Source organism: Melitaea cinxia, chromosome 1 (genome assembly GCF_905220565.1).
Source record: "Melitaea cinxia chromosome 1, ilMelCinx1.1, whole genome shotgun sequence".
NCBI lineage: Eukaryota > Metazoa > Arthropoda > Insecta > Lepidoptera > Nymphalidae > Melitaea > Melitaea cinxia.
Window position 1 is genome coordinate 2,065,748 of NC_059394.1, and position 27,079 is coordinate 2,092,826.

The window sequence follows — 27,079 nt, forward strand, 5'->3', positions numbered from 1 at the left end:
ACAAACATTAAAAAAAAAATAATTTTCTATTAAAGAGTAGAAAGTTGAAAGGATCATTAGACAATAGTATATTTCATTACAAGTGTGGAAAGACTGTCATTGCAATGTCTACCCAAGCTGAGGCGCAGCCGAAGGCGAGGGTTGACAGTCGGAACAAGTTGCAATGACGGTTCCGCACGTGTACTGAACGACTATTTTTAATACAGTTGCGAAAAAATGAAGCAATTTAATAAAATAATAAAAACAGTAAACTCAACTATCTTAACATAAATTTCTGAAAAATGGCGTCAACCGTAGAATATAAGCAGAGTTTTTTTTTCTTCACCCATTGTGGTAGGCAAAGGGAGCTATACCCATGCAGCCAAGTCTTCAATACAAGTTTTTTATTGATATGAAATGAAAATGAAATTTAATGAGATGAAATGAAATGAAACCTAACCAAACTCATTCAATCAAATCATTAAATCTGATATTGAAACAAATTAGTAGCTTCTTTTTAAAAATATACGTATTTGCATAAATCATAAAAACTTCTATGAATTTTTTAGTAAAAACTTCATGGTTGGTTTTTCTTTTTAAAAGACATTATTTTGAAAATTGGGAAAGAGAACGCACGAGTTTGGAAAAGGTAAAAAAAAGCACGAGTTCGGAAAAGGTAAAAAAAAAACGAGTATGTAATAGCCCACATCCCGAACGCTATACGTTCCTGCAATACGCCACTTTTTAAGAGCAATGAGCAACTGTATTAAAAAAGTTTTTTAACCCATATCCTACTCTACGTATATCTTATATTAATATGTTAGGGGTTTTCAACAACCAATTATAAAATATTACGAAAGCACCAGTATTTGATATAATTTAGAATATTTTAATGAATTCTTCCCATTTGTATCTGTTTAAACATCAATTGAATTATATGGAAGCTTTATTTTATTTATTTTGTAGTAAAACTTGATGAAATCATGGAATCAAATGATGGCGTTAATTAGTTAATGTATAAATGTGGAACAAATCTGTTCAGTTTCAGACATTAATAATATAACACAACGTAAGAATTTGTCAAAACCAACTCGGCAGCGATGGCAAATTTCTTTGAAATCACTAACTGTATTTCACCATATGTAGCTAACTTTGGAATTAAATACACTTACACCGTCGCTTTTAGTCCATCCTTTCACAACTGTCAAAGATATCGCTTTAATTATATCATAAATTGTAGATTACTTCTACATCTTTCAAATTTAAAACCACAAAAATTACCACACAACTCGCAAGACAAAACTTCAAACACCTAATCTATTAAAGACGTTCCTGGTTATAGTCAAATTATTTTTTTCCTGACTTTTGTCCTTTAAACCGAGCCTAGCTTTGACGCTGTTAGTCTCGGGCATAGATAGCCGCCTTTCTGGCTTATTGAAGACAGGGGTGAACTTTTGCTTTGGAACAATTTTCTTACTTGGCTCAATTTCCTTATATTGTACATGATTTGAGAATTTTACTGATTTTGTTTTCACAAGCGCTAATTTTTCTTTAACGCTGACTGGGGCCTCATCAGCCCTCATAGTACCGACTGCTATCTTTCGTACATTATTTATCGATGTGGTTACTGTAAATACTTTCTTTGTAGGCGGAGCACTTTTCAATATACCCTCATATTTCAAAGCATCTTTCTGAATAGGAACGATTTGATCTTTTTCCAAGTCCTTGTTCCCAAGCCTGGAGAATACCTGTTTGTTCACTGCTTTTTGTGGTACTGCTTTTACGGGTTCCGAGTTACCTAGGCGGGCGAATACTGTTTTGTTTTGTTGCGCTGTAATATAATAATATGGAAATTATGTCATCAAAAAAATTTGATAATTGTAAAATACCTTATTACAAACAGAAAAAAAAATAGATCACTTTGTATTAATAAGTAATTGGCTTATTTCTTTTAACAAACTCCTTTTTTAAATTTCTCTTAACAATTTGACAAAAAAAAATTAAGCGTACCTTCTTTTTCTACTTTGGTAGCCTTTGGAGGACTACCAAAACGGATGAGACGAGCTTGCTTTATATTACAGTCATCCGTAACCCTGTTAAAATAACAAAAAAAATCAATTAATTAATCACTGTGTCCCATAAAGTCCAGAAACACACAAAACAATCACCCGGACTGAGAGAAACACGACCTATGCAAATATCTTTCATAACTGACACAAAATCTCAAAATCGTGATAATTAAACACTGCACAGCAACCAATGGCAGTAAACCACTTTGCCACCTTATCATAAGTAATAGGAAAATGTACCACAAGTATTTAAAACTCAATATTTCTTATATAAAAACTAAATTTTCTTACATTTCATTTGATTTTCTCTTTTGCGGTGCAGCGCTCACTGGCGAAGTTTCCTGCACCTGCGAGTTTCGAGTGTAGTGCTCCAAAATGCGACTTGCTGCTGTAAAATATCATTTTCTTTATTTATTAATTAATTATATCATTACTATATACAAAAAAAAAATTGAAATCAATAATTAAATGTAGACTAAAAAAACCATATTATGTTATGTTAAAGTCATATGTTAATCGAATCTCGCATGCACGATACTCAGTCAGACAGACATTGAAATTAGTAGTGAAGTAACAATAATTAAATTGCTTCTTAAAATTTGGAACAGTATTTGGCTATGTACTGTGTGGCTACAGTACTAAAGAATATAGCCACCCCCTCTCTTCCCGTGGGTGTCGTAAGAGGTGACTAAGGGATAACACAGTTCCGCTACCACCTTGGAACTTAAACAGCCGACCGGTGGTGGGATAACCATCCAACTGCTGGCTTTGAAATACACAGGCCGAAGACGGGCAGCAGCGTCTTCGGTGCGACAAAGCCAGCCCTGCGGTCACCAACCCGCCTGCCCAGCGTGGTGACTATGGGCAACACATGAGTTCACGTTATTTTTGGCGTAAACTTGTGGAGGCCTATGTCCAGCAGTGGACTGTATAGGCTGTAATGATAATTTGGCTATGAGAATAGTTTATCAGAGATAGTTCTCTGCCATGGAAAACCTCAATGATTTCAAGTGAAAATAAAAACCACTCAATTATTAAGCTGTTTCTTTAAACCATACAATAAAAGATTGTGGCTAAAGTTTAAAATAATAAGGTTATATAACATGCTCCTTGAACTTTGTAACTACAACATAATTGTGTGCAGTAAATGTACACACTTGTAAGTGCAAGCTTGCATATTAAGTAAAGGAAAAAAATTAACTAAAATTTTCACAATGACTAAAATAAAATATATACCTACAAGTTTTAAAAACGAATATCTTATAAAATTTATTATTTGAAGAATACTTCGAAATAATATTTGAACTAATAGTGTGGCTCATGTCTTAGTTCAAATATATACATATGTGCCCGGTTGTGTATTTACACAACTGGGCACATACAACTTTTTCATCAGCTAGTAAAATTTTACAGACCAACTTGATGCTTAATTTTCTAAATACTCTAACTTTACTCTATTCCTACCTCTCCAATTAAGTCAAAAAATAAACAAGCCCTTAGTATATTAAGTATATACAAAATTTATGTACCTCTAAACTATCCTTTCTGATAAAACAAATACCATTGACATATATTACGCTATATATAAAAGTTCCATATTACTAAACTTAAGCAGAAAGTCAGCGCTCAATATCATGGCTAAACTTAATCCCCGCCACCCATTGTCACACTTCATTGACCTCCTAATCTCCCTTAACTAACGTGTGATGCAATTTATGGATGGCCTGTAGCTATTAAGTTTCAATACATTTTAGTCATGTATTTTAGATGTTGTACACGGGCTATTTTCCGCAACTCGACGTCTTGGTGCGCCTTTTTTGCGTTTAGATAAGAATAAATACAGTAAAACTTACGAGAAGATGGTTGAGCCACTGTGGAGCGGCCAGTCACTGCAGCTACTGGTACTTTATTGTTAACCGTTGCAGTGCTCAGCACTCGATCCCTTGCTGTACTTTCATGGACTTGCTTGGCGTGCCTACAATAAAAAACATTCTTAAAATGACAAACACACGTACTATAAAAAAAAAAAAAACATGTATTATAAATATTGTTAAGGATTATATGTGTTACAGTGTTATTCCAAGATGCAGTTAATGAGTTCAGACAACAGTTCCGTTACTTTCAACTCATTTGTTGTGAAAGATTAAAGTCTACCTCTTAATTTGCGGACAATATGGTACTTTTATTTATTTTATTTATCCAAACATCCATATGACAGACAAATGTTCTCTAATAGTTTTAAAAACATGACTGATGAAAATGAGTAATCTGATCATGCATTTATATGCAATGTGTCCAAATTTAAAACAATTTTTTTTTTTTCAAAATTTCACTAACATGTTTTTACATGTGAGTCTGACTGAATAAAGAATTATAACTAAAAATAAAATTGTTATTAACACTACGGATATATAAATTGACCTAAAACATAATGATTAACAGATTTAACTTTGTGTGCTACTAATTATTGTTTATCATATTCCGCACATATTAACTCCTAGCTCTGCTTGCGACTTTGTCCGTGTGGAATAGTGACTACATATTCATGTTCTTTAAACTGGCATAACTTTGTTATCTATGAACCGATTGACATGAAACAAACACTAAATGTTAAGGTAAGCTCACCACAATATATTACTAAAAATCAAACCTAAATCGGATAAGCCCTTTCTGAGATTAGCGTGCACAAACGCACAGACTAACAGACAAAAATTCTGACAATCATTGTTTTGGTGCTATTTGCGTTAATAAAGGTTACAATAATATTTTTTCTCATATATCTTAAATATACAGACCACAACCCATTGCATTTTTATTATATGTATTGATTATTATTTTCACAGAAAAGAGAAAGCCATTATTGAAACAGTGATTTTTTTCTTATTAAGTATTCTAGTCGTCCTAAACTCACCTTAGTATAGCAATTATATCACCCATTCTCGTGATACCCATGTCTCTGAGGTATTCCTTATTTAGATCCAGAAGCATGTCGTTCTGGATTCTGTTTTCTGTGAACGTGAGGGCATACGTAGCTGCCACCTCTGACGGTATACCAGCAGCCGTAAAGAAATTAACCCATAAACCTGAAAGTTATTTTAAATAACTTCATAAGCAAGTACAATGTAATTTGTTTCATAGATGCATAACGTTTATTATCTATTACATTTTAAAACTGGATAAACCAAGGTATTGATAATAGATTTATTTTGACACCAATATATTTATAGCAATCTAAGCCAAGGCTAAAAATATTTGTAGGCGGAGTGGTATTTTACGTTATACAGGCAAAAACTAATTACTAATTATTAACTTACACTTACCGGTAAGGTTGGGATCCATTCTGTTGGACCCACTACTCATATTTATCAATAAATATCAAATTACACGCTTTAATATTTAGTATATTTTATTATGTTTTTAGACTAAAATTAAAATATTCTTTCTTAACCATACAGCACAGAAAATAAATAAATGAATATGATTCGTAGCGTAGATTATAACAAAAATGTAGACTATATATAATTTTTACTACCTACTTTTCGTAGTTTTCGTTTAACTTTAACACAAATATGAATAATTTACAATATCAAAACAATAATGCGCCAATTCAACAACAAATTGAAATAAATGCGTTCTAATTTTTATATTATAAGAATATTTTTATCATAGAAAAATTACACATGACACCCATGACAGCACATGTGACAATTAAAAACTGTCATAAATAGAAGAAACCTTTGGAAAAAACTGATTGAAATTTCTCTTACAAACTTAATTTTTAAAAAGTGCCTATTTCAGTTGTTTATTTTAATAAGGTAATTTTACTCATGTTAAAAACTATCACGTACAACTGCTTTAAGACCCTGAAACCAATCCCTTCAACTTTAAAAGGTACTATAAATAAGAATATATATAAATATTATGTCATACAAAACATAACCTTTTTTTTACCACAGAAATGCCGGGTTTTTTATTTATTATGACAAAAATGTAATGACCTCTTTTATTTCGACAGCCTCGAACTTCGTTAGAGTTATGTCGTCTGCTTCCAGCATACCTTTAGTGGATATCGATCCTAGCGGCGTATTTAAATATATATTAATACATGTATATGACAAAGATAAAAATGAAGCAGAGCCTCAGACGACGATCGTGAGAGGATACAAAAGATGTAACTACCATGCTGATATTTTTGATGAAGTAAGTGATACATACTTATATTTAGAAAAAAAAAAAACTCATAAAGTAGATTAGGGTAAAAAAGAGAAACAGATTTTTGTTCATTATTTTCTATTATTATCTACAGGTCCAAGAAAAACTCACACCTTTAGACTGTGAACCTTTAGGCGGTGGCAGAATATCTCACGATCCTGAAAATAAGAAAATTCATATCTATGGCTATTCTCAGGGATATGGTAAAGCAGACCATGAAATAACAGCTAAACTAGTCAAAGATGCATATCCTGGTTACACAATAACTATAAGTGATGAAGGGTACTGAGCAAAAAAAGACTTAATCATTATATCGTATTTTTTTGTCCAACCGGTAAAAAAGTTTCATTATGTTGTTTGTTAAAATGTATTTTTCATTTCCAGTGAACCAATATGTACATGTGAATACTAAATATGCCCCACATGTATGTCCACATTAAACTATGTGCTTTTATAAATAATTTATGCCTTCAGATTTTCTTATTCTTTTATCTAATGTATTTAAAATTTTACGTCCAAGTGATTAAATAAATATTACTTTTTTTTTTACTTTTTATTATTTTTTGAAAATTAATCAATATTCATGTAATATTGAAAAATTGGAAATATACCTAATATTCATTAGAATAAAAAAGATGATTTAAGATTTTCTTTTTCGTTAAATCATAATAATCAAAGACAAGTTTGGTTAATGTCTGTAATATAACTTTAATTATTTGCTACATTTCTTAACAGGTGAATTTTAATGGCTAATTTATTTGTCAACATCAGTGCCCAAGTAACAGGAATATGGATATTTATTGCTGGCCTTATGTTTATATTATCTGTGTACTATATAATAAATTAAATAGCATCAAATAACCACTATGTTGTAGAATAAAGCAATTAAAATATTCAAAACTGACAGGTATTAAACAATTGAAATCTAACAGGTATTAAGTCCATTAAGCTTTTGTTGTTTATGTTTAACATATAACTTTAAAGCTATAAGTACCTATATTTTGAATATGAAACCTCACAGCATACCTATGTATGTGTGGTATGATAAGTTGATAACTGTAAAGAGTGAAGACCAAAGAGAAGAGTTTGTATCATGGGTTTGTATAGATTGTTTATGTTCAACAATGACTGGTCATTACTAGTTGACGATGAAAATAACAACTAGAATCAAATGAAATAATGAATAAGGATACATAATACAAATATTTAATTTGTTGCAGTTCTAACAATATAAAATAATCAACGTTTGACACATATCTGATAGACCAGAGGCAGACCCATGGAAAAACATTTTTTATCAATTTATTTAATTGGTCATAACTTTTATGCGTTTAAAAAAGCAAAAAACTTTGATGTGGTTGTTTATAAATTATTAAAATGAAAGTTGTTTTTCATGTACATTTTTGATTACGAGGAATGGAACGACATGTTTATGTCAAATTATTACCTATCTGTCGCTTTCGTACTCATTGTCTTTGGTCGCTTGTTAGGTATTCTTGGTATTCAACAAAGAAAAATAATAAAATACGGAGGTATTCAAGTTCTGTTAAAACTTCAGGTGCAGGTTATTTTTTAATAAAGTTAAAATTTAATCGAATTGCTATTCATTTTAAAATTAATATTCAAAAAACTGATTAAATGAGTGGATTTATATACAACCATATTTATCGCAGTTTAAAAGTGGAAATATTTATAGCAACTAACTGAAAACGTAAGTCAATAAAAATAATTAATGTGTGTATCATGAATTTTTATAGTCCTTACAAAGTTTGTCCATTAGGTATAGCTTATAGGTAAAGCTTTAGATTAGGTAAAACCGAATTTCGGGACCGTGGGGGGATGGGGGGGGGAGAGGGTGGGGAACGCTACCCCTGGTACCACTGTCACACCTCGGAACCCCATGGTTATGGAGATATCCATGGTTAAAGTTTTGAGGTTAGAAGAAGAATTTCGAAAGTTAGAGGAAGGCTTGGCTCCGGCGCTGCGGGAAGTGCAGCCCTTCCGCCCTTGCGTGCGAGGGCTGCCCTCCCTCCGCGCCTCCGCGGCACAAAAAAAACACTCTAGGGGTAGGACAGACTCAAAACTTTAACCATGGATATCTCCATAACCATGGGGTTTTGAGGTGTGACAGTGTTACCTTGTATAGATTCCCCTACACTCTCCACCCTCCACACCCAAAAACCCCATAATTCGGTTTTTCTAATTCGGTTTTACCTAATCTAGATCTTATATTTTTATATCATATTAATGGAATTTTAACGTTGATAAAATATTTAATCAATGTACAGCATGTCATACTGTTTTGTTTCCTAATTATAGAAAGGTAACAGCAATGGCGAACTTTTCTACGGATGGTAAACTATGCATTGAACGTGAACTGGACGTAACCAACACTGATCTTCAATTTGAAGATATAATTACCCGTTTCAACATTCCTGAAACATGTAGATGGATTACAGACAATAAGTATGCCAAGGTGAACTACGAATGATAACATTTCATTTTTAATTTTTTTTTCTTTTATTTGCAAACAATGGTGTCGTCAATAGGCGGATATGTCAACCCTATTGTTCTGCATTACATAATCAATCTGCTGTTAATTTAATTGTTTTTCAAAACATCTAAAACAATGTAATGTTTCTAAAATGTACAAAAAAGTGTATATGATTTTTAAATATTTTTATGATTTAGGTGTGTCTACAATTCCCAGATGATCTTTTAAGTGTTAGTGCTGCAATCTATCATGAAATAAAAGAAAGAACAAATGCTGACCTGTACATTCTTGGCGACACTTCTTATGCAAGGTATGACTTAAATAAATCGTATTTGTCTTCAGATTTAACACAGAGTCTGTTCTTCTGTAATTAATAAATACAATATTGAATACATTGATATAATCAAGAATATGTTAAATAGATTTTAATTTTAATTATTAACTTTTGTAATTCCATATTATATTTGTAAAGTTTTATGAAATAAATTGTACCCAAAAATTTTATTGGACCCAGAAAAGTAGTATAGAAAAAGGAATTTACATTTAGTTAGCTTTAGTTTATATATATTTTTTTATTGCAATAACCTTTGCAACTGTATTATTATATTCTAGTTGCTGTGTTGACTCAGTAGCTGCCATGCATGTCAAAGGTGAAGCAGTAATACATTATGGACACTCGTGCTTCACAAAGACTAATATACCAGTGTTCACAGTTCTACCTAAATCAGAACTGAACATGGATAGTGTAAAGAAACTATTGTTTGATAACTTTAATACAAATGATAATTCTGATTTGTGCTTATTTTATGACGCTGAATTCGAACATTCCAAAGGTACTGTGTTATTCAAAATCTGAATCAAAAATTAATTTATTCAAGTAGGCTTTAAAAGCACTTGAAAAGTGTTGTTTATTAATTTAATTTTTAAGTTTATGTAACAACTGAAGGATTGAATTTTTTTTCTCAGATGAAATAATGTCATTCTGGTTTCAAAATTACCCTCAAAGTTACATGGCATTTATACAAATAGAAGAAACGGATGACCGGATTTTGGGTAGAATAATAAGAAATAAGAAAAACGAGAATGTCCCAGTGGATGTCCTCAAACAGTGTACATGTATCCACTTAGGTTCCAGAGGACAGACATTGTTTAACTTTACTGTTTCAATTCCAGGTACACATTTATTTTAATTGTAAATGTTTTTTTATTTTATATATTTCCATGTACCTTTTTTTTCAATATTTATTGAGTGGAGCATTTTTTAAACGTTATTAATTTAGATTTTAATAGTTTTACCATTAATGCTAATTTCAATGTTTATAATTTAAAAAAAATTACTTTCTTTTTTATTAAACTATAATATAACTCATTATAATAATATGTTATATATATAATTAATGGAATAAACTCATTAATATAATCTGTTTTAGCTTTAAAATGGCACTTACTAGACCCCAAAGAGAATAAAGTTGATGTCCTAGAAGAAACAGTGTGGTTCAAAAGAAGAAGATTTTTAGTTGAAAAATGTAAAGATGCCAACATCATAGGTATCTTGGTGTGCAAGCTTGCCGGAGATCAAACTAAGGATATTATTAGTAGGATGAAACAGTTGTGCAGGGTCAACGGAAAGAAAAGTTATACCGTCTCAGTTGGAAAACCTAATGTTGCCAAACTTGCTAACTTTCCAGAAGTAATTCCTTTTTTTTTCTCACTTAAAAATATTCCATATAAAGTAGCTTTAAAGAGTACTACATGACACCTCTCTCTTTCTCTCTCATTATATCTGTATTAGGCTTTGCTCTTCCATTGATAAGTTTACTAAAAATATATATTTTTCATCAGAATTTTAATTAGAAATGAATAACTATTTCAGAACTTTTATTTAAAGATATACACTAAATTTTGATAAATTTTCAGATTGATATATATGTAATGATAGCCTGTCCAGAAAACGATTTATACAACAACAGAGATTTCTATAAGCCAATAGTCTACCCATTTGAACTAGAACTAGCATTGAACTCAAACAGAGAATCATACTACAACTATCACGTGACCGACTATGACGAGCTCCTGCCGGGAAAGAGACACTACTGTGACATTAGTCACGTGAAAGATGAAACTGACCTAAGTTTGATAACGGGAAACATTAGAGAAATGAAAATACAACATACTGAAGCAGGCAGCATGGATTTAGTTGAAAAACAAAATTGGGCTTTAGAAAATATAGGACACAACCTTCAAGAAAGATCTTGGAAGGGTCTAGAACAGAAATTGGGTGAAACAGAGGTAAAACAAGTGGAAGAGGGCCGTAAGGGTATACCGCTGCAGTACACAAATGAGCCACAATAAATTAAACAGTTTATCCGAGATATTTACAACATTTAATGAAATTATTTATAAGCTATTTATTAATAAATTAGTTACATTTCCATTCGTTTTTTAATGTCCATATTTAGCATTCTTGGCGATCACACATTGCTGAAATCGATTCCACTTTAGATCAAATTCCTAAAACAAGCGTTTAGTTTTCACAATAGTAATTAAACTTTTTGGTTAAGAGGATTTTGCGGTGATTTCAGCCACTCTTTTCTTAATATCTGCTTCAGTTGTGAAAGCCTTAGCGTTGGATTTTCTGCCTTCAATCTAGGTAGTGTTACTTCCTCAAATGCAGTGTAAGCTGCTTTTATTCTCTTCTCAGGATGCCTGTCTACCTCATTCTTGTCACTGAAATAATAAAGTACAGTGGGATTAATTAAGTATTACATTATTGCTCAAAACGCGTAAGCGACACATTTTGTGGCGCTTACAACCTTTTTCACGCGACTTTAATCATCGTTGATAAAACAAACTGAGACCGCCTACCTTCCTGCGATTATAAAGTTGCATAAGATATTACCTTAATTTAAACTTTTTTTTATTTTTTGTTTATAGACATATTTTGCAGTGAGAAAAAAATCTTGTATTTTAGTATAGAAACTACAAAGAGTACTCTATAGTGTGTACATTTAAAAACTCTTAATAGTAATTGTACATACCTCAAAATTGATAGAGCTTCATCTACAGATTGTGCCACTTCTCCATCAATCTGCAGCCTATTGAGATTCTCCACAAGTGGCGGTTCTTCCACAACCACTTTAGATGGCTGTAAAATACATTAAATATCAATATAACTAATAGTTATTAGTAAAAACAATAAAATATAACCAGAAACATTTTTACACATGCTTTTCAATGTTGAAATATCTTAAAACTGTTTAATAATTACATACAACTTTGGTGATATTTATAGATATACCCTCCCCTCTTTTATCAGTCAAAAACAAAGTGTTTTTTGTTTATAAACTTTACAATGAGCTGGATTACTACATAAAATACATAAAGACTGAAAACAGCAATTCTCATTAACATTCAAACAAACAAGTGTTACACTAAAGCTAAAGATATTTAGCTTATCTTACAAACTTTTAAAAATGGGATTTTTTTTATCATTTTTTTCTATTTATATTTCTAACAAATGTATTTCCACAAAAAGGTGGACATGATTATATATAGAAGAAGATTATAATTACAATGGGTTTTTCTGCTTCCTGTTTGATTGTCTTCTCCTTCATCATAGTGATATGTGCTCGCGTGATCTTAGGGGGTGGCGGAGCAACTTTACTCTTTATTGACTCCATCTCTTTTTCAAGAAGAGCCTTTGCTTCAGCTTTCTTCTGCAGTTGCTCTAAGCGTTTTTTCTCTTGCTCTTCCTGTTGTTTTAAGATTAAAAAATTGTTAAAGAGTTATATTATTGTAATATAATTTTATAAAAATATAAATTTATCACCTAAACATATGGATGCACATAAGTTATGAAATACTGTACTTAATAAGATAATTAATTCTTTTTTGTCTTTATTATTGTAAGAGCAAGGTTTATATAAAACAAAAAATACATTGACAAAATAAAGACGGCGTGTAGTTTGTCATATCAGCTAATTGTAAAACAGTTTAGTACACAAATGTCTGTTCCTAAGGTAGCTCTTGAAACTCCATGCCTACATTTTAGCCAATAGCCAACTGCTATGGATAAATAGTAATTAGAACCATACTTTTTTCTGCTGCTTTTTCTTTAACTTCTCATCGTTGTCTTCCCATTCGCTATCTTCGATCATTTTCTTCATTTTTTGTTCTTTTTCTTGTTTAGTATTTTCCTTTCGTTGCCGGGCCGCCACAGCCTTGCTATTCTCGCCTGCGAATTTCTTAGGCATTTTGACCTTAAAATGATTTCATTTACCTATTAATTACCTGATAATCATACTTTCGCTTAATCTAACCTAAGGTAAACAAAAAATAATATGCACATATGACACAATGAATATTTTGTATTTTATAAATACAGAACATAGTATAATTTTCTTAATCTTTGTAATAATTAATGAAAAGAAGAAAATACCTTCTTGAAAAAAATTAAAAGTTTAAGGTAAGGCTATTTCTTTTATGCAAAAATCAAAGCAAAAATTCCTATTATAAATCTGACAAATTTTCCAGCTCCTTCCTATCCTAACTTTGACAAATGTCATTATCAGTTAAAAACATGGTCTTATATACAGGTCATGCAACGGAACTCCGAGATTAGTACAATAGTGTCATAAACTTTTCGTTCCCGTCAACGTCGCTGTATGTCGCTGCTATCGATGGGTGCGGTCACGCGTTGTGGTGCACAGTGCGCACTGAGAACCCCAAGCATAGCCCGTTCCATTGCACGTTGAATAACTTTAAACTTGTGGACTAGGCCGCATCGTCTTCAAGCATGGCGGAATCTTCGAAGTGCTATAGCCATTCGGAAACCTAGCCTGGTCTGGTGGTTGGAATTCATAGAGTTCTGGCGAGATGATTCATTAGCACCTCGAAAGTAGCTAATAGACTTTAACAGAGACTATCACCTCTCTTAAAGAACAACACCACCTCACTCCTGCCTAGTACCACGGTGGATGACGGCGCTAAAGAGTCTCCCTAAGGCACGTCAGGTCAGGCAGGCAGGTTAAGAGCAGGTCGACCTGCGGCTTTAAGGAGCTCAGAGTAGTAGTATGAAAATTTTACATGGTTCATACTACCTATAAAAATTCAGTTCGGTGTCAGATTATTAAAACTGCGCCAAATAGACGCATTCTTCCGCAATGGTTTCTTGTAAATCAGTGGCATATATGTAGTTGTTTTAAACCATTTACTTTGCTTCTAATAAAGTCACTGTCGTCTAGTTCACACAGTTTCCATAAGAAACCAAACTTTGTGTTTATCGTATTATAAATAATTTGCCGGTTTTTTAAGTGCACTTTAAGACAATCAATAGCTGATGAAAGATCGCCTCCCTTCTAACCCAATGTGGGGCACATTTAACTTAAAAATCCGACCGATGGCGGGATAACCATCCAACTGTTGGCTTTGAAATACACAGGCTGAAGACGGGCAGCAGCGTCTTCGGTACGACAAAACCAGTACTGCGGTCACCAACCCGCCTGCCCAGCGTGGTGACTATGGTGTTTGGTTGTTTTAATACCTTGTCTATAAGACCGTAATAAGCCGTGATTAAGCTGTATCAATCATAATATCAACTGTAGCCAATTAAAATTTTTTTGTGAATGTGATTCGCTTTTAAATTAATTTTAATTTTACGAAACGCAGATATTAAACAAACGTTCCAAGAGCTAAATCATTGGATATTAAATTAATTTGTTTCACATATAACTAATTTTGAATCAAGTTTTTTAAAATCTTGTTAGTGTATTACTACTGTATTGACTATTGTGCTGTAAACTTGTAATCTTGAATGTGTTGTAAACAAAAACATATGTTATACTCTTTGACATTCGATACGTCATGTCGTTTGTTATACTTCAAGTCTATTTTGATCATTGATCACTGTGTAAACTTAATTTTGAAAAGCTTCTAATAATATTACGTTACTTTTGTAGTATAATTAAGGCTTCTAATAAATCGAAAAACAATATAAAATCTTATTTATTCCAATAAAGAATGGCTTTAGTTGCTTACGATAATAGCGATTCCAGTGATTATGAAGACGACGAAAACGAAATTAAAGCATCTGAAGCGAAACAATTATCTGGTAAATACACACTATTCTATCAACAAGTAAAAAGAGTATTTATATGCATAAAATAAAATTTATCTTTTTCTTATATGTCAGATATGCCGATCGAGAAGGCAATCCTACAAAATAGTACATCAACATCGCAAGAATCTGAGGAAAGCCAGAGCCTGTTTATCAAACTTCCACAGCCATCAGTCAAAAAGAATGTTGTGTTAGAGGAAGATGATGAATTTCTTCATAAAAAAGAATCAACAACAGATTTAAAACCAAAATCTCGAATAACAATACCTTCATTGAGTGATGTTAGTATTTTTTTTTTTAATGTAAATGTTATTGTTAATGCTAAAGGCTTTAATTATTATAAATAAGAAACAGGTAAACTATAAATACAGTACTATAGAATGTATCTGCATATATTTTACTGTCATTTGTTTCATTTCAGTTCAAAGATGTTGATGTTACAGCACCTACTTCAAAAACCAGAGTATCTAATGGGGTATGTAATATTACTTTATATTATTTTATTAGTATGTGATAATTTTGCTATTTGCTATATAATTTTGTGTTTAAGAAAGTATTTTAAATGGTTATTTAATAAGAATTAACAAATATTTAAAAAAATAAAGAACTAGTAATATGTTTGTTATTCACATTTTTTGTATGATTTATGTTAATCATAGATTATATATTTTCTATTTTTAGAAAAAATCAGGCCTTCTCAGTATACTGCCCCAACCGAGAAACGTGTTATCTGTATCAAGGCCTTTGATACCGAATGTAGTAGCACAAAGACCACAAACTACAACAGCAAAGAAAAAAGAACTTCCCCCACCAGTAAAAATAACAAAACCTGTCTCAAACGGTTTAGTTACTGAGTACTCAGATGAGAGTGACAATGATGAAGTGGAAAATGATTTCTTCTCAATTAACAAACCCGTTGAATTACCTGTAGAAGATTTACCGCTACCGGTAGAAAATACTGTTGAACCTGTCCAAAAGCAGCCGAGAAGTATTGAGTCCTATTTCAAGAAAGACCATATTGAGCTACAACCAGATGAAAATAATGACTATGAAGAGCACTATGATAGTAGACAAGGTTTAGGAGTTGCAGATAATGTGGCTGCACCTTCACATAATGATGTTCAAATTGATGAGGAAGCTGTGAGTACAATTTGTAATAATTAATTATAATAAAAATGTTATTAGTGATTGTGCCGCATTGGCGCAACGATTACAGCCATGCATTGTACCTGTTGCGTTGACCTGCGGGTTCAATCCCCGCACATGACAAACATTTGTATGGGCCATACAGGTGTTTGCCGTGGCATGGATGTTTGTGCAGCCCTTGTGAGTCTCCTCACCATGCCTTGGAGAGCACGTTAAGCCGTCGGTCCCGGTGTCTACGATAACAACCAAAATGGACAATTTAAGACGCTTTCCAAGGCTGGGCTTTGGGGAGAGCCACTAAGACATTACTACTTATCAGACCTTATCTAAATATAATCGTCAAATATTATTACTTTACGCTTTGACTATTACTATGCTGATCAATTTGATTTTACCAAATAGATTCTAAAGTTGTGTGGATCGCGAGGAAAACGAAAGAGAGAAGAAATACAGATTGTGGACATAAATCAACAAGAAGTCTTGTCTGAAGCACGAGAAATGCTCCTCAAGGGACTCATGGACGACACAAGCAAACGTCAATCAGCCAGCAAGAAACGTGGCCACGAGCCTACGAATCAACAAAAAAGGAAACATCAAATCACATACTTAGCTCATCAGGTAATTTTATTTTAAATATCAAATTAAGAGTACAACATATTAAAATAGTGATTACATCAATTGACAGTGGCCACAAACTTAACAGATGACAAATGTTTGTGTGGGACATAAAGATGTTTGTCTATGTCTAGAAGTGTTTGTTGTTTGATTCCAGACTATTTTGTACCAAGTGTATCTTTTATGGTTTGACTGACATACTGAGTGAGTAATGAGCAGAATACATTATTACTGGCCATGTTAATGTAATAATTTTTAACCATAATTATTTTACAATGCCTTTATTTCTTGTTTCAGGCTAAAGCTAATGAAGCGGAACTACAGAACCAATGGGCCAACAATAGAATGACAAAGAGACAAACACAATCAAAATATGGTTTTTAATGTTTATATTGTTTGTAATTAAATAGTAATAAATAAATAACTTCGTTTTTAAATATGTTTATTATAAACTAAGATACTAATTAAATATATATTTTATTAAATTATAGTCTTCTAGCTTTCCTTGGTCTCGGTGGGTTCCATGATACTCTCGTGTTGTCAGTTACAGAGACTATTTGTAAACCACCCATTTGCAATCCTTTTACTGCTGACTGAAAACAAAAGAAACAGAGCAATTCAGAATTGAAAAATTCTTAAAAAAACACATGAATTGTTATTTGTTGTTGTGTTAGAGCGTAGAGTAAAAATTAATCAAAATGACGTTCATTCATTCTATTCAGCTTATGCAGAGGCCATAGCTAGTTAAAAACAAATAAATAAAAATACAGTTATTAATAATATTAGATGTAAGCATACCAATCGGCCAGGACCTAATCCTCTCACTCTAACTCTTATTGTTTTTATTCCACGATCAACAGCTTTCTGAAATAAAAAAATATGAAATTTCACCTAGATTTTTTAATAACTGCTATATAAGAAAATATTGAGTAAAATAATTTAAAAAAATATTTAAGAGGAATTTAATTTGAATTAATGATTAGTAAATTAAAAACTGAATAGGTTGAACATTGCAACATACCATATTCTAGTAAGTAAATATAAATAATTATTAATTAATGAAAAAGATATCTTCATACTCACTGTAGCCAAATTGATAGCTGTAGTTTGAGCGGCAATGTTAGTGCCCTTTTTAGTATTTTTGAAGCCTTCTATACCACAGGATCGAATCATTTTCACTAGGCCTTGAGAGTCGGTCATGGTGAAGATTGTATTATTGTGACTTACTCTGATGTTACATATTGCTAGATCTTTATAAGGTACACCATCGAATAAAAGATTGTCAGATTCGGCTGTAGGAAATAATCCTTGTTTTCTGAAATTTACAATTTATTTACAAAGTTTAAATTGAAAAAGTTTATTTTATTATTTAGAGAAAAAAAAATTAATTAAATTAAAAAATTTAGTATAGTATTAGAGTAAATCGTACGATTTCAAAGCTGAATCGAGGTCTATAATTTTTTCTCCTTGGACACCTTCATCGTCTGCTGGAATCCTTTTGTGATCAAATTTCTCGGTCGCCAATGACACAGAGGTTTGAAAAGATCGTACTATGTTGTTAATTGACGCTCTTACGCTATGTCTAATTGGATTTAGCATTTTGTCTAAAACTAAATACCAAAAATCAATTTAAAAAAAATATAACCTCAATATATTAAGAATTATGTCAAATGTCAAATTAAGCTGACGTTAAGCATTTTTTTTTTGCTGTTCTCGGCTTCGGATTCGTATCTTTATGAATACTATTCATACTTGACACTGGCAGAAAGTTGCACAACGAACAGTTGCGACGCTGATATGCCATAAATTAAAGAAGAAGAAGAAGAATACAATGATTCACAAAATCAAGTAAAAAAATAAAGATACTTGATTATAATAAAATTTGGAGAGTAGAGCTCCAAAATGATGCAGTCACCAACCCGCTTGCCAAGTATGGTGACCATGAGCAACACACATGAGTTCACGGCATTCTTGGCGTTAACTTGTGGAGGTCTATGTCCATCAGTGGACTGCGATAGGCTGAAGTGAAGTGACTTTATATCACAAAATTTCCATAATAAAATTACGCGTGTGAAAGTGGAAGGCACTGCTATAAATATAAAGCCCTAATAATATTAAAAGAATTTCTTCAAGCCCGAGAAATTAATATTTGGTATTTAAAAAAAAAACTCACAAAAATATTTAAAAACAATTTATTAGTTAATTTATTTTTTAAATTAGATAATAAATTTAAAATTTAATCGATTTTAGGCCTTGCATTATTATACTATATGCGATACATACACGATTTATCCAGTGGAACGGAGCCCAGCACCAGTTTATGCAGTGCGAAATTTTTGGGGGTGAACTGTCACAATGATTATAAATTAAAGAAAAAAGTCTACAATTCAGCCTTTAACATCCCAGTGCTGGACATAGGCATTTTTCCGCGTGTAGGAGAAGGATCGGATCTTAATCTACCATGCTGCTAGTGCTAAGAAAAAAATATCTAATAAAGGCAAATAGGTGAAATTAATAAAATAAAAATTAAATCCAACAATTGATTAATAATAATTTATTAAATATTGTTTAACAACAGACACCTGATATAAATATAGACACCATTATAACATTTTACTTAGGCATATTCCTGCCACACAACACCGACTGTGAGAAGCCGCGAAGGGCAGACGGAACGCTGTCACACAAGAGCCGCAAAGTACCAGCTTCGGCGATATAATTAGCCTTTACTAGTTCTTTAGTCGCCCACTTTGCATTATATACGTTACCATCCCTGTTCAAAGCTTCATTTTGAAGTATATATTGAATTATAAACGTGTATACGGGAGTAGACACCATTTTGATAAAGTAACCGTGGTCTAATATCTCTTTGATTAATTCATCTTCGAATTGTTGTTCTCGAATTAAATTCTGAAATTAAAAAACATGCTTTAAACATAATAATGCATCTAACAGAAATGCAGAGGGGAAATTAATAGTTACTAAGAACTTGACAGCAACAGTTATTTACAATTTGAACACTGTTATAGATTTAATTATAATAGCCCTCCTATCTCCTTTTTCAACGCCTCTAAATACCTCTAAGAGCGATAATGCATATATATATATTTATATATTTTTATACAGCTAGGGTGGGAAAAAAAGTACGGCTCACCTGATGGTAAGCGTTTTCCGTAGCCTATAGATGCCTGCAACATCAGAAGCATCGCAAGCGCGTTAACGAACCTATCCCCAATCCCCCCAGGAGCTCTGGTCACCTTATTCACCACAAGAACACAAAACTGTTTGAAAGCAGTATTATTTAGCTGTGGTCTTCTGTACGATCGAGGTAATACCTCAGTTGGTCTGCTCCAGATTTTGAGCAGGATATGCTACTATGCCTTACCTCAGTTAGTATTTATTATCTTTTACTGACAATACTTTTATTAAAATAAATTAATGGTTAGTGTAAATTACTTCTTTCGATATTATTTATTTGCGTAGCCATATTTAATCTACCTTGTGCTCTAAGACATAACTTCTAATAAGTTTTTCAGTATTCTCGCACTTGTTGAGTAGTATCACCCAAACTACATTCGCCAACGAGGAACACTCTACGTTCTTCGTTATCCAATCGACTTCCTGAAGGAAAATAAAACATTTAAATTAATAAATATAGCCTGTTTGTAGTTGAGTATTTATCTATAATAATATATATAAACGCGAAAGGTCATTCATCACGAAATCTCCGAAACTATAACACCTACAAACTTGAAATTTGGCAAGTAGGCTCCTTATAGGACGTAGACATCCGCTAAGAACGGATTTTACGAAACTCAACCCCTAAGGGGGTAAAATGGGGGTTGGAAGTTTGTATGAGAGTCCCATGTTTTTGACGTAAGAGACTTGAAATTTAAAATGTAAGCTCTATAGATAGATGGTGAAAAGGTGTCCAAATAATGTATCTTTAGAAATCAACCCCTTTTTGGGTTAAAACGGGGGATAGTAGGTCGGCTCACTGATCACGAAATCTCCGAAACTATAACAGTTACAAACTTGAAATTTGGCAGAAAGGCTCCTTATAGGGCGTAGACATCCGCTAAGAACGAATTTTACAAAATTCGACCCTTAAGGGGGTAAAAAGGGGGTTGGAAGTTTGTATGAAAGTCCCATGTTTTTAAAGTAAGAGACTTGAAATTTAAAATGTATACCTTATAGATGATGAGAAGGTGTTCAAATAATGAATATTTAGAAATCAACTCCCTTTTGGGGTTAAAACGGGGGATGGTAGGTTTACTCACTCATTACGAAATCTCCGAAACTATAACACCTACAAACTTGAAATTTGGCAGATAGGCTTCTTATAGGGCGTAGACATTCGCTAAGAACGGGTTTTACAAAACTCGACCACTAAGGGGGTAAAACGGGGTTTGGAAGTTTGTATGAAAGTCCTATGTTTTTGAAGTAAGATACTTGAAATTTAAAATGTATGCTCTATAGATAGTGAGAAGGTGTCCAAATAATGTATATTTAGAAATCAACTCCGTTTTGGGGTTAAAACGGGGGATGGTAGGTTGATTCACTCATCACGAAATCTCCGAAACTATAATACCTACAAACTTGAAATTTGGCAGGTACGTTTCTTATAGGGCGTATACATTTGCTAAGAACGAATTTTATGAAACTCTACCCCTAAGGGGATAAAACGGGGGTTGGAAGTTTGTATGAAAGTCCTATGTTTTTGGAGGAAGAGACTTGAAATTTAAAATGTATGCTCTATAGATGTTGAGAATGTGTTCAAATAATGTATCTTTAGAAATCAACTCCCTTTTGGGGTTAAAATGGGGTATGGTAGGTTGACACACTCATCACGAAATCTCTGAAACTATAACAGATACAAACTTGAGATTTTGCAGATAGGTTCTTTATAGGGCGTAAACATCCACTGAGAACGGATTTTACGAAACTCGATCCATAAGGGGATAAAACGGGGGTTGGAAGTTTATATGAAAGTCATATGTTATTAAGGTAAGAGACTTGAAATTTAAAATGTATGCTCTATAGATGGCGAGGAAGTGTCCAAATAATACATCGTAATCTATATATATAAAAGAGAAAGGTCACTGATTGACATCACGAGAACTCAAAAACCGCTGGATGGTCCATCCATCCAAGATGGACAAAGATGAAATTTGGCAGGGAGGTAGATTATAGTTAGTAGACGTCCGCTAAGAACGGATTTTGCGATATTCCATCGCTAAGGGGGTTTAATTGGGGTTGATAGTTTGTATGAAACATATACAGTAGCAACAAGTTCGCCTGATAGGTTATTCATATTGCAGCCTGAAAATAAAACTAAAAATGTGGTGTATAGAGAGGTTTTATAAAAATAACTATTAAATTATACTAAATTGTGCCTTTGAAAAAGTTACTCAGTGATAAGCATTTCAAGTGACTGAAATAAAAAAATAATTTGCGTTAAGCATCTTAATAGTAATGCATATCTTCATAACCACGCGGACGTAGTCGCGGGCAACAGTTAGTGTATTATAAAACAAAGTTCCCAAAAGCGTATGTGACCGATTCCCTCAAAATCTACTTAACGGATTTTCATGCGGTTTCACAAATGGAGAGAGGGCTTCAAGAGGAAGGTTTACGGAACGGCAAAGCCGATTTTGATGAGAGTTTCACTGGAAGTTTGCCGGGAAAACTTTGTGACAAACTGATTTCAACGCGGGCGAAGCCGCGGGCACAGCTAGTTATTATATATTTCTTATATATAATAGTTATTTAGGAGGTGTGTGGCAGCGATAAAACACGATCGAATATCTCTAGAAGCACAAAATAATCCCCTATATATATTACACATATATAGGTAGTGAATGACTATAAAAGGACGAAGCCTTCAGGTGATGCATTGAAAAAATATTTGCTCAAACGACACAGTATATGGTTATGTTTTAAATTAAATAAGGTAATTTCTCACTTCCTCCGAAAGCAGTGGTCGTGTATGCAGCATCTTAATGAGTATCAGGTTTTCCTTCTGGTCATGGTTCGAAGTGAGCAAGTGGTGCACAAATTCGCAGTGCAGGCCGCGTCCCTCGCCCTCACTCCTTTAATATATAACTTTAATTAGATATACATATTTCTAACTGACTTCTGGTCCATTGAAGCAATTTGTGATGGCCGTGCTTTCTGCTCCAGGTGTTGTGGATTCGATTTTCACCCCGAATTTCGGTGTATGATACATATTTATAACAGGCATTGAGTCGAGGAGGTTGATGTAAATCGTATTTATTTATTCATTTTCAGTCCATATTACTTGTTAAAGAATAATCTTTGAATATAAATAAATATATGTCATATAAACTCGGAAATTACTTTATTAGTTTTGACGGAAATTAACATTATTTAGGGTTAGAGTTTCTTTGGTTTAGAATAAAATTGTTAGGCTTTTAATTATTAAGAAAATTTAGAAATAAGAAAGACGTTTGATACTTAACGAAAAATTAAATATTAGAAATTTCTTAAAGTACCAAATTCAAATACAGGTCACTTAAAAAAATTAACAGAAACTTGAACATTTTTTTCTACTTTTACTTGACATTAAAAATTGTCGGACTAAAAATTATCCGAATTGGAGTACCCGTTGGTACTTTAGGACTATCAATAACATTGTATAGTCTGTGGGTTACCTATGGCTAATTCAGTCGTATTACGCTTCATGGGACAAATAAATGAAGTTTAGGTGTAGGCCATAATAAATACCTGTATGTCGGCGGCCAGCAGGCGAGCAAGTCTACCAGCGTCTTATTCTGCTGGGAGGTTTGGCACAAACTTAACAACTTCTCGTAGACCTCGTACCGACCCTCCGGTGTCAGCAAACTCTCATCTAAACAATTTAAAAAAAAGTGCATTTCATTAACCAATGTACAATACATTTGTCTTACATTATAATAAGTCAATTCTAAACTAATGTGGTAAAAAGTACGTAAACGACTTTATTTCTAGCTTGAGCTATAGCCATATTAGTAGTTGACGTTCTTGGTTTTGCAGACGTCCATATAGGTTACTGGTTACGGTATAAGCCGATATCGGGTGGATCGTATGCTAGTTTGATAGACAGCGGTAAATAAAAAAAAAATGATACTGCATCAAAAAAATGATACTACATCTTGCAAGCTCTTTTAAGTTTTTCAATATTTTTATTGAATAAGCAAAGAATGTAAAAAAGCTAATAGCTCCGACATGCGACTGGAGTTTACACTTTAAGGAAACAATATAAGTGAAATAAAAACAGTCAAGCGGTGACCAGTCAAAGCGGTGAACAGTCAAAACGGTGAACAGTCAAAGCGGTGACTGTCATAAAAGGTGAAGATAAAAAATGTTTTATTATGTTAAGTAAAAAAACAAAACAAAAACGAGCAAAAAAAAATTGTAGACACGGACGGGAGATGCGGCCAATCGACGCAAAAAAAAAACAGTCGTCAGAGCAACCAGCGCCAGCATGTATGTACGTACCGCCGATGACGTCGCAGTCGAGCTGCGGGCAGTCGGCGCGCAGCAGGGCGCGCGCGGCGGCGGCCAGCTGGCGCAGCTCGGCGGGCGCGAGGCGCGCGGCCAGCGCCAGCACGCTGAGCTGCGCGCGCGGGCCGGCGGGCAGGCGTCAGTCGGGCGTGTTACATGTATGTACGTACCGCCGATGACGTCGCAGTCGAGCTGCGGGCAGTCGGCGCGCAGCAGGGCGCGCGCGGCGGCGGCCAGCTGGCGCAGCTCGGCGGGCGCGAGGCGCGCGGCCAGCGCCAGCACGCTGAGCTGCGCGCGCGGGCCGGCGGGCAGGCGTCAGTCGGGCGTGTTACATGTATGTACGTACCGCCGATGACGTCGCAGTCGAGCTGCGGGCAGTCGGCGCGCAGCAGGGCGCGCGCGGCGGCGGCCAGCTGGCGCAGCTCGGCGGGCGCGAGGCGCGCGGCCAGCGCCAGCACGCTGAGCTGCGCGCGCGGGCCGGCGGGCAGGCGTCAGTCGGGCGTGTTACATGTATGTACGTACCGCCGATGACGTCGCAGTCGAGCTGCGGGCAGTCGGCGCGCAGCAGGGCGCGCGCGGCGGCGGCCAGCTGGCGCAGCTCGGCGGGCGCGAGGCGCGCGGCCAGCGCCAGCACGCTGAGCTGCGCGCGCGGGCCGGCGGGCAGGCGTCAGTCGGGCGTGTTACATGTATGTACGTACCGCCGATGACGTCGCAGTCGAGCTGCGGGCAGTCGGCGCGCAGCAGGGCGCGCGCGGCGGCGGCCAGCTGGCGCAGCTCGGCGGGCGCGAGGCGCGCGGCCAGCGCCAGCACGCTGAGCTGCGCGCGCGGGCCGGCGGGCAGGCGTCAGTCGGGCGTGTTACATGTATGTACGTACCGCCGATGACGTCGCAGTCGAGCTGCGGGCAGTCGGCGCGCAGCAGGGCGCGCGCGGCGGCGGCCAGCTGGCGCAGCTCGGCGGGCGCGAGGCGCGCGGCCAGCGCCAGCACGCTGAGCTGCGCGCGCGGGCCGGCGGGCAGGCGTCAGTCGGGCGTGTTACATGTATGTACGTACCGCCGATGACGTCGCAGTCGAGCTGCGGGCAGTCGGCGCGCAGCAGGGCGCGCGCGGCGGCGGCCAGCTGGCGCAGCTCGGCGGGCGCGAGGCGCGCGGCCAGCGCCAGCACGCTGAGCTGCGCGCGCGGGCCGGCGGGCAGGCGTCAGTCGGGCGTGTTACATGTATGTACGTACCGCCGATGACGTCGCAGTCGAGCTGCGGGCAGTCGGCGCGCAGCAGGGCGCGCGCGGCGGCGGCCAGCTGGCGCAGCTCGGCGGGCGCGAGGCGCGCGGCCAGCGCCAGCACGCTGAGCTGCGCGCGCGGGCCGGCGGGCAGGCGTCAGTCGGGCGTGTTACATGTATGTACGTACCGCCGATGACGTCGCAGTCGAGCTGCGGGCAGTCGGCGCGCAGCAGGGCGCGCGCGGCGGCGGCCAGCTGGCGCAGCTCGGCGGGCGCGAGGCGCGCGGCCAGCGCCAGCACGCTGAGCTGCGCGCGCGGGCCGGCGGGCAGGCGTCAGTCGGGCGTGTTACATGTATGTACGTACCGCCGATGACGTCGCAGTCGAGCTGCGGGCAGTCGGCGCGCAGCAGGGCGCGCGCGGCGGCGGCCAGCTGGCGCAGCTCGGCGGGCGCGAGGCGCGCGGCCAGCGCCAGCACGCTGAGCTGCGCGCGCGGGCCGGCGGGCAGGCGTCAGTCGGGCGTGTTACATGTATGTACGTACCGCCGATGACGTCGCAGTCGAGCTGCGGGCAGTCGGCGCGCAGCAGGGCGCGCGCGGCGGCGGCCAGCTGGCGCAGCTCGGCGGGCGCGAGGCGCGCGGCCAGCGCCAGCACGCTGAGCTGCGCGCGCGGGCCGGCGGGCAGGCGTCAGTCGGGCGTGTTACATGTATGTACGTACCGCCGATGACGTCGCAGTCGAGCTGCGGGCAGTCGGCGCGCAGCAGGGCGCGCGCGGCGGCGGCCAGCTGGCGCAGCTCGGCGGGCGCGAGGCGCGCGGCCAGCGCCAGCACGCTGAGCTGCGCGCGCGGGCCGGCGGGCAGGCGTCAGTCGGGCGTGTTACATGTATGTACGTACCGCCGATGACGTCGCAGTCGAGCTGCGGGCAGTCGGCGCGCAGCAGGGCGCGCGCGGCGGCGGCCAGCTGGCGCAGCTCGGCGGGCGCGAGGCGCGCGGCCAGCGCCAGCACGCTGAGCTGCGCGCGCGGGCCGGCGGGCAGGCGTCAGTCGGGCGTGTTACATGTATGTACGTACCGCCGATGACGTCGCAGTCGAGCTGCGGGCAGTCGGCGCGCAGCAGGGCGCGCGCGGCGGCGGCCAGCTGGCGCAGCTCGGCGGGCGCGAGGCGCGCGGCCAGCGCCAGCACGCTGAGCTGCGCGCGCGGGCCGGCGGGCAGGCGTCAGTCGGGCGTGTTACATGTATGTACGTACCGCCGATGACGTCGCAGTCGAGCTGCGGGCAGTCGGCGCGCAGCAGGGCGCGCGCGGCGGCGGCCAGCTGGCGCAGCTCGGCGGGCGCGAGGCGCGCGGCCAGCGCCAGCACGCTGAGCTGCGCGCGCGGGCCGGCGGGCAGGCGTCAGTCGGGCGTGTTACATGTATGTACGTACCGCCGATGACGTCGCAGTCGAGCTGCGGGCAGTCGGCGCGCAGCAGGGCGCGCGCGGCGGCGGCCAGCTGGCGCAGCTCGGCGGGCGCGAGGCGCGCGGCCAGCGCCAGCACGCTGAGCTGCGCGCGCGGGCCGGCGGGCAGGCGTCAGTCGGGCGTGTTACATGTATGTACGTACCGCCGATGACGTCGCAGTCGAGCTGCGGGCAGTCGGCGCGCAGCAGGGCGCGCGCGGCGGCGGCCAGCTGGCGCAGCTCGGCGGGCGCGAGGCGCGCGGCCAGCGCCAGCACGCTGAGCTGCGCGCGCGGGCC

The 27,079-nt window shown here is 37.6% G+C and overlaps 7 protein-coding genes and 1 long non-coding RNA gene across 9 annotated transcripts in view; 4 read left to right on the top strand and 4 right to left on the bottom strand.

The window, feature by feature from the left end:
• Positions 1-907: 907 nt before the first annotated feature.
• LOC123665146 (uncharacterized protein C19orf47) lies at positions 908-5,433 on the bottom strand. Its single transcript, XM_045599519.1, has 6 exons — positions 5,369-5,433; positions 4,960-5,131; positions 3,902-4,023; positions 2,340-2,436; positions 1,990-2,072; positions 908-1,810 (listed from the first exon to the last, which is right to left on the bottom strand). Exons 1-6 carry the CDS (start codon positions 5,406-5,408, stop codon positions 1,284-1,286), a joined length of 1,041 nt encoding a protein of 346 aa, XP_045455475.1. The 5' UTR covers positions 5,409-5,433; the 3' UTR covers positions 908-1,283.
• Positions 5,434-5,739: 306 nt separating this feature from the next.
• LOC123665250 (14 kDa phosphohistidine phosphatase-like) lies at positions 5,740-6,807 on the top strand. 2 transcript variants are annotated; one of them, XM_045599607.1, is made up of 3 exons: positions 5,740-5,939; positions 6,064-6,248; positions 6,355-6,807. In XM_045599607.1, exons 1-3 carry the CDS (start codon positions 5,876-5,878, stop codon positions 6,547-6,549), a joined length of 444 nt encoding a protein of 147 aa, XP_045455563.1. In that variant the 5' UTR covers positions 5,740-5,875; the 3' UTR covers positions 6,550-6,807. The 2 variants fall into 2 exon arrangements, with proteins under 2 accessions (XP_045455563.1, XP_045455618.1); XM_045599662.1 differs by having other exon boundaries at positions 5,740-5,863.
• A 409-nt stretch (positions 6,808-7,216) lies between these two features.
• LOC123665413 lies at positions 7,217-7,857 on the top strand. Its single transcript, XR_006745040.1, has 2 exons — positions 7,217-7,759; positions 7,793-7,857. It is a non-coding gene; the product is annotated as an uncharacterized LOC123665413 (long non-coding RNA).
• Positions 7,858-8,563: 706 nt separating this feature from the next.
• LOC123655013 (2-(3-amino-3-carboxypropyl)histidine synthase subunit 2) lies at positions 8,564-11,185 on the top strand. The gene is made up of 6 exons (XM_045590865.1): positions 8,564-8,736; positions 8,952-9,064; positions 9,367-9,587; positions 9,721-9,927; positions 10,185-10,444; positions 10,672-11,185. Exons 1-6 carry the CDS (start codon positions 8,593-8,595, stop codon positions 11,104-11,106), a joined length of 1,380 nt encoding a protein of 459 aa, XP_045446821.1. The 5' UTR covers positions 8,564-8,592; the 3' UTR covers positions 11,107-11,185.
• On the bottom strand, positions 11,120-13,389 carry LOC123655025 (coiled-coil domain-containing protein 124). The gene is made up of 5 exons (XM_045590875.1): positions 13,193-13,389; positions 12,849-13,013; positions 12,327-12,506; positions 11,793-11,899; positions 11,120-11,481 (listed from the first exon to the last, which is right to left on the bottom strand). The coding sequence occupies exons 2-5, from the start codon at positions 13,005-13,007 to the stop codon at positions 11,298-11,300; spliced, it is 630 nt and encodes a 209-aa protein (XP_045446831.1). The 5' UTR covers positions 13,008-13,013; positions 13,193-13,389; the 3' UTR covers positions 11,120-11,297.
• A 1,206-nt stretch (positions 13,390-14,595) lies between these two features.
• On the top strand, positions 14,596-17,067 carry LOC123655035 (proline-rich protein PRCC). The gene is made up of 6 exons (XM_045590886.1): positions 14,596-14,863; positions 14,945-15,150; positions 15,291-15,344; positions 15,551-16,009; positions 16,418-16,633; positions 16,928-17,067. Exons 1-6 carry the CDS (start codon positions 14,773-14,775, stop codon positions 17,012-17,014), a joined length of 1,113 nt encoding a protein of 370 aa, XP_045446842.1. The 5' UTR covers positions 14,596-14,772; the 3' UTR covers positions 17,015-17,067.
• LOC123655047 (30S ribosomal protein S11) lies at positions 17,056-18,314 on the bottom strand. Its single transcript, XM_045590894.1, has 4 exons — positions 18,060-18,314; positions 17,714-17,945; positions 17,429-17,494; positions 17,056-17,223 (listed from the first exon to the last, which is right to left on the bottom strand). Exons 1-4 carry the CDS (start codon positions 18,227-18,229, stop codon positions 17,116-17,118), a joined length of 576 nt encoding a protein of 191 aa, XP_045446850.1. The 5' UTR covers positions 18,230-18,314; the 3' UTR covers positions 17,056-17,115.
• Positions 18,315-19,168: 854 nt separating this feature from the next.
• Positions 19,169-27,079, bottom strand: part of LOC123670261 — a 68,112-nt gene continuing 60,201 nt past the window's right edge. The window contains exons 58-78 of the mRNA XM_045603804.1: positions 26,933-27,064; positions 26,757-26,888; positions 26,581-26,712; positions 26,405-26,536; positions 26,229-26,360; positions 26,053-26,184; positions 25,877-26,008; positions 25,701-25,832; positions 25,525-25,656; positions 25,349-25,480; positions 25,173-25,304; positions 24,997-25,128; positions 24,821-24,952; positions 24,645-24,776; positions 24,469-24,600; positions 24,293-24,424; positions 24,127-24,248; positions 23,378-23,581; positions 22,596-22,722; positions 20,129-20,251; positions 19,169-19,540 (exon numbers count right to left, since the gene is read on the bottom strand). Of these exons, the coding sequence (XP_045459760.1) occupies positions 19,244-19,540; positions 20,129-20,251; positions 22,596-22,722; positions 23,378-23,581; positions 24,127-24,248; positions 24,293-24,424; positions 24,469-24,600; positions 24,645-24,776; positions 24,821-24,952; positions 24,997-25,128; positions 25,173-25,304; positions 25,349-25,480; positions 25,525-25,656; positions 25,701-25,832; positions 25,877-26,008; positions 26,053-26,184; positions 26,229-26,360; positions 26,405-26,536; positions 26,581-26,712; positions 26,757-26,888; positions 26,933-27,064 (2,985 nt within the window). The 3' untranslated portion in view covers positions 19,169-19,243. The remainder of the gene's footprint in view (positions 19,541-20,128; positions 20,252-22,595; positions 22,723-23,377; positions 23,582-24,126; positions 24,249-24,292; positions 24,425-24,468; positions 24,601-24,644; positions 24,777-24,820; positions 24,953-24,996; positions 25,129-25,172; positions 25,305-25,348; positions 25,481-25,524; positions 25,657-25,700; positions 25,833-25,876; positions 26,009-26,052; positions 26,185-26,228; positions 26,361-26,404; positions 26,537-26,580; positions 26,713-26,756; positions 26,889-26,932; positions 27,065-27,079) is intronic.